The sequence below is a fragment of the Papio anubis genome, chromosome 18 (genome assembly GCF_008728515.1).
Source record: "Papio anubis isolate 15944 chromosome 18, Panubis1.0, whole genome shotgun sequence".
Lineage (NCBI taxonomy): Eukaryota > Metazoa > Chordata > Mammalia > Primates > Cercopithecidae > Papio > Papio anubis.
The window spans coordinates 45,411,710-45,417,110 of record NC_044993.1 but is presented as its reverse complement, the minus strand read 5'-3'; the positions used below and the strand labels follow the sequence as shown (position 1 = coordinate 45,417,110).

General features: G+C 59.4%; 1 protein-coding gene across 2 annotated transcripts; it reads left to right on the top strand.

Moving 5' to 3' along the window:
• On the top strand, positions 1 to 4,253 carry BCKDK (branched chain keto acid dehydrogenase kinase). 2 transcript variants are annotated; one of them, XM_009196309.4, is made up of 12 exons: positions 1 to 180; positions 744 to 1,097; positions 1,190 to 1,258; positions 1,352 to 1,462; positions 1,756 to 1,803; positions 1,884 to 2,003; positions 2,081 to 2,179; positions 2,368 to 2,441; positions 2,771 to 2,899; positions 2,980 to 3,069; positions 3,549 to 3,707; positions 3,801 to 4,253. In XM_009196309.4, the coding sequence occupies exons 2-12, from the start codon at positions 903 to 905 to the stop codon at positions 3,943 to 3,945; spliced, it is 1,239 nt and encodes a 412-aa protein (XP_009194573.1). In that variant the 5' UTR covers positions 1 to 180; positions 744 to 902; the 3' UTR covers positions 3,946 to 4,253. The 2 variants fall into 2 exon arrangements, with proteins under 2 accessions (XP_009194573.1, XP_009194574.1); XM_009196310.4 differs by lacking the exon at positions 1,190 to 1,258 and having other exon boundaries at positions 48 to 180.
• Positions 4,254 to 5,401: the final 1,148 nt, after the last annotated feature.

The following is a 5,401-nucleotide window of genomic DNA, read 5'->3' as shown; positions in this document are numbered from 1 at the left end:
GGCCTGGATGCGCGGGCGTCCGGGGCTGCACGTCCTCAGACCAAACTACAACTCCCAGGACGCACTAGGCGCTGCCGCCCACGCGACGTCACGGCGGCGGAGGCGCAGGCGGCTGGGCTCCCGGCGGGTGGACTGTTCGAGCCCTTCCGCTGGGACCCGGGCCCTGGCTCCGGCCCCGCGGTAAGTGGGGCGACTCCGGCTTACCGAGTCCGCGGAGGCCCCGCGGCGTACGTCCGCAGCCTCAATCACAGCGCGGGCGCGCAGACGGGGTGGCATCTACCATATGGGGGGCATCCGGGCCGAACCAAGTGACCGGCGTGGGGGACCCCGCTGGGGACTCCGGGCCGCACCCTCCCTAGCTGGCCCCGGGGGCCCAGCGCTGGTGTCGCATGTCCGCCGGCCGCGCTCAGGGCCCGCGTTTGAAGGCGCTGGGCAGGCAGGGGCAGCCCCGCCCCCTGAGGAGGGTGCCCAGGACCCCGGGGCGCCGCGGCGAGGTTTTCGGGCTGGAAGGGTCTGAGGGGCTCCTCCCCCGATAGCCCTCCCACCGCCAGTAGAGCCTCGGGTTGGGGAATAGAAGCCCCGCGAGGCTAGGTCCTTTGGGCGCAGCCTGTGTGCGTCTGGGGAGGCGGTGGGAGGGGTGGGGAGAGGTCGCCCGGGTCTGGGTAGACTGATGTACAGGTGGAGATACGGTGCAGGCTGTGTGGATTCAGATCCTTACAACTTCCTCTTCCCTGCCCCGGTAGATGGGAGCGCCCTCCGAGGGCTGAGCCTGTCAGCATCCTCGATGCACCCTGGTCCCTGAAGTCGGAGAAGAGCCCCTACCCACCCACACCCCCTTGCGCCATTTCGGGTCACCTGGGTCCTCAGCCCTAGCGGCCACCAGGTCTGAAAGGAGCAGGACGATGATCCTGGCGTCGGTACTGGGGAGCGGCCCCCGGGGCGGGCCTCCGCTCCGGCCCCTCCTGGGGCCCACACTCGCGCTCCGGGCCCGCTCGACGTCAGCCACCGACACACACCACGTGGAGATGGCTCGGGAGCGCTCCAAGACCGTAACCTCCTTTTACAACCAGTCTGCCATCGACGCGGCAGCGGAGAAGGTGCGCAAGGGGGCGGCGAGCCCGGGGTCCGGGATGTGGCTGCGAGGGAGAGTGTTGGGGGTTCTCTGCTCAAGGCCCCTCTCCCTCCCTAGCCCTCAGTCCGCCTCACGCCCACCATGATGCTCTACTCCGGCCGCTCTCAGGACGGCAGCCACCTTCTGGTAAAATTTATGCCCTCTATTTTCCTCGTGGATCCTGGAGCTCTCCGGGACACTCAGGCTCCAGCCCCGCCTTCCTTTCTCTTTTTCTCCTAGAAAAGTGCTCGTTACCTGCAACAAGAACTTCCAGTGAGGATTGCTCACCGCATCAAAGGCTTCCGCTGCCTTCCTTTCATCATTGGCTGCAACCCCACCATACTGCACGTGGTAAGGTAGAGAGGACCTTCAGTCAGCGGGCCACCCTGCCCAGGGGGCAAGTGGGGAGTCTGGGGCCCAGAGTGGCAGACGATTGCTTGCCTAAAGGTGTCAGGGCCACAAAGGATTCAACCCCAGGCCCTCAGAAGCCAAAGGTGTGTATTCATGGAGCCTGGAAGGGTGGCAGTAGGGGTTTGATCACGTGGTCGACCAGTTGGGTGGTGAGCCCCATGGGTAGGTGGGGGTGGCTGTTCTCTGCTCAGTGCCCATGCGGCTCTGTGAATTCCCACACCTCTTCCTTGCAGCACGAGCTATACATCCGTGCCTTCCAGAAACTGACAGACTTCCCTCCGGTGAGTGCTGGGCCAGAGCAGGGTGAGGGGCTGAGAGGCTGGGCTTGGACCACCCTTCCTCATGACTCTGTGACCTGCAGATTAAGGACCAGGCGGACGACACCCAGTACTGCCAGCTGGTGCGACAGCTGCTGGATGACCACAAGGATGTGGTGACCCTCTTGGCAGAGGGCCTGCGTGAGAGCCGGAAGCACATAGAGGTTGGGGCAGTGAAGGAGGGGTTGGGCCTGCTGGGGGCTGGGAAGGGCACAGGATTCTGAGACCTCACTCTTTACAGGATGAAATGCTCGTACGCTACTTCTTGGACAAGACGCTGACTTCGAGGCTTGGAATCCGCATGTTGGCCACGCATCACCTGGCGCTGCATGAGGACAAGGTAGGGCTCTGGGACCTGAGACCCACCTGGGAACGTTAAGTGAGACAGAGGAGACTGGGCTGGGGATCCGTGTCAAGGGCCTGGGGGTTGAGGCTGTGGAGCTGGTGCTTTGGGGCAGTTCCGAAGTTGCCAGCATCTGGGGGTGGGGCTAGGGGTGTGGGTAGTCCTGACCTCCTTTCTCCGGCCAGCCTGACTTTGTCGGCATCATCTGTACTCGTCTCTCACCAAAGAAGATTATTGAGAAGTGGGTGGACTTTGCCAGGTGAGGCAAGAATGGCTCAGGGGGTGGTCAGACGTCTGGGGCAGGGAAGGATTGGGTCTGAGCCCTTGCCCGGGGCATGGTCTGTGGGGAGCAGGGTTTCTCAATGATGGCACTATTGACATTTCCAGCCAGATAATTCTTTGTCATAGGGGCTGCCCTATGCATGTTAGGAAGTTCAGCAGCATCCCTGGCGCCCGTAGTATTGCCTAGTTGTGACAAACAAAAATGTCTCTGTACATTGCCATATATTACTTAGGGGGGCAGAATTGTCTCCAGTTGCAAACCACTGGTGGAGGGGCCCCTGACTGAACTCTCGCTCCTGTCCACAGACGCCTGTGTGAGCACAAGTATGGCAATGCGCCCCGTGTCCGCATCAATGGCCACGTGGCCGCCCGGTTTCCCTTCATCCCTATGCCACTGGACTACATCCTGCCGGAGCTGCTCAAGAACGCCATGAGGTGGGGTGGCTGGATGTGCTGGGTGGGAGGCAGACGGGAACCGGGGTGCTTCTACTTACTGGTCTTTCCCCTCTGCATAGAGCCACAATGGAGAGTCACCTAGACACTCCCTACAATGTCCCAGATGTGGTCATCACCATCGCCAACAATGATGTCGATCTGATCATCAGGTTTGCCCCGAGTGGGAGTTCGGCTGAGGTGGATGGGATGGGGGTCCAGGCACTGTTTCTGACTCGATCTAGGACCTTGAGCCCCTTCCTGCCCCATTCTGGGACTTGGTCCTTGACCAGATAAACTATTCTCTGGATCCTGAGATGGCCATGAGCTGCTTATTAATGGATCTGGGGCCAGTTGTAGGCCTAGGTATCCTGCCTCTGTCAGCAGCTGAGGAGCTTGAAATTGAGAAGCAGTCAGGAGTTGGTCTAGGATGCTGGGCCGAGGATAAATGTCACATCCTGTGAGAAGGTATAAGCAGTCAGTGGCCCTGGCAGAGGTGAGGATGATACAAACAAGGCCCAAGGGTCTAGGTGGTCCACATTCCAGCTCTGGGTGGAAGGGACAGGAAGGCAAACTTTGCACTGTCTGCTTGCTGGGTGGTGAGTCCCCTGTCAAAGCTGAGCCAAGCCCATTATTGTTGCCATCTTGCTAGGATCTCAGACCGTGGTGGAGGAATTGCTCACAAAGATCTGGACCGGGTCATGGACTACCACTTCACTACCGCTGAGGCCAGCACACAGGACCCGCGGATCAGCCCCCTCTTTGGCCACCTGGACATGCACAGTGGCGCCCAGTCAGGACCCATGCACGGGTGAGACCCTGCCAGGCCAGGATGGAGGGGTGGGGGACCCCAGGAGACTCAAGCCTCTGAAGCCTCCTGTCCTGTCCCCCCGCCCACCACCAGCTTTGGCTTCGGGTTGCCCACGTCACGGGCCTACGCGGAGTACCTCGGTGGGTCTCTGCAGCTGCAGTCCCTGCAGGGCATTGGCACGGACGTCTACCTGCGGCTCCGCCACATCGATGGCCGGGAGGAAAGCTTCCGGATCTGACCCCACAGCCTTTGGCCTGCTCACCTGACCAGCCTGGGCCGCATTCCCTGCAGGACCTCCTGGGTCAGGCAGGGTGGCCTCCTGCTCCACACGCTGCTGCATCTTGGGTCTCAGGGTCCCAGACAGATGGACTTACATGGAGCTGGGCACTGCCCCGCCTCAATAGGGTCCATTGTCTCCTCGCCTCCAGACCTTGGAGAGGGGAAGTGGGCACCCTGAGGCCTCCAGCACCAGCTCCGTCATTCTCGTTCCTGGGGAACCCCCACTCTGACCTGTCGTTTGTTATTAAAGTTCACATTTTGAATGCCCTCTCGGGCCCTGTGTGTGGGGAGGGCAGGTGAGCTTTTGTTTCTGTCCCCATTCAGGTTCACTGAGCCCTTGGGTTGAACTGGTTTGTGTCCCAGTCTCTTACCTGCCCTGAGAGCCTGGTGGGCCAGGAGTAGAATGGGTCCCAAGTCTGTTGCATGTTTGATTTGGTGGGAGTGGGATGACCGCAGCACCTTATACAAAGAGCTTTCATCTCGTTGAACAAATGTTTCTGGGTCCCAGATAATATCGAAGGCCCAGATTGACCCAGCTTCTGGCCTCAGTTCTGACTCTTCCTTTCCTGGCAGTTACAGTTTCTAGAGGTGAAGGTCACCAGACTGGGCAACCTCCTGAGCCAACTGATTCCCGAGCCTGAGTAAGGTTAAAAATACTGTGTCTGCTGCTGCCAAGGAAAAGAACATACAAGGTTGTGCCCTGGCAGGCCCCAGCAGGGACTGGGTGCCCCACTGCAAGGAAAGGTGGGGCCCTGATAGGGAGGAGCAAGGATTTGGACAAAGATACCAGGTAGGCTCAAGGTTAGACTTGAATCAGAACTCCGGATGACGTCTTAGGTGGGAACACCCTACCCACCTTGCCAGGGAAGAAGAAAGGCCTAAGGGTGGCCTGGTGGGGCTGGGAGGAGAACTGGAAAGTTCTCTTACTTTCACATCTGAGCTTCCACAGCATACTTCCTAAGGCTGACTCTAGGCCTGTACCATCTCCTACCCTTCAGGGGGATGGAGGGTAAGTTGTATCTGGAAGTCAAATGGAGGGGGCTAGGAAACCACAGTGACTTGCTAGACTGAAAAATCCTGCCAGCTGCAGGGCAGGACGGTGAGGCTGGAGAAGCAGGCAGCCGTCAGAGGCCAGGGCCCTGAAACATGGGATTTATCTTGAGGCAGTAGGGACCCATGGGTATTTATTTAGAAATGGGGTCTTGCTCTGTTGCATAGGCTGGAATATGGTGGCTGCAGAGTTCACTGCAGCCTTGAACTCCTGAGCTCAAGAGATTCTCCTACCTCAGCCTTCTGAGTAGCTGGGACCATCATGCCAGGCTAAATTTTAAACTTTTTTGTAGAAACAGGGTTTCTACAAAACCCTATGTTGCCCTGGGCTGGACTTGAACTCTTGGGCTCAAATGATCCTTCCA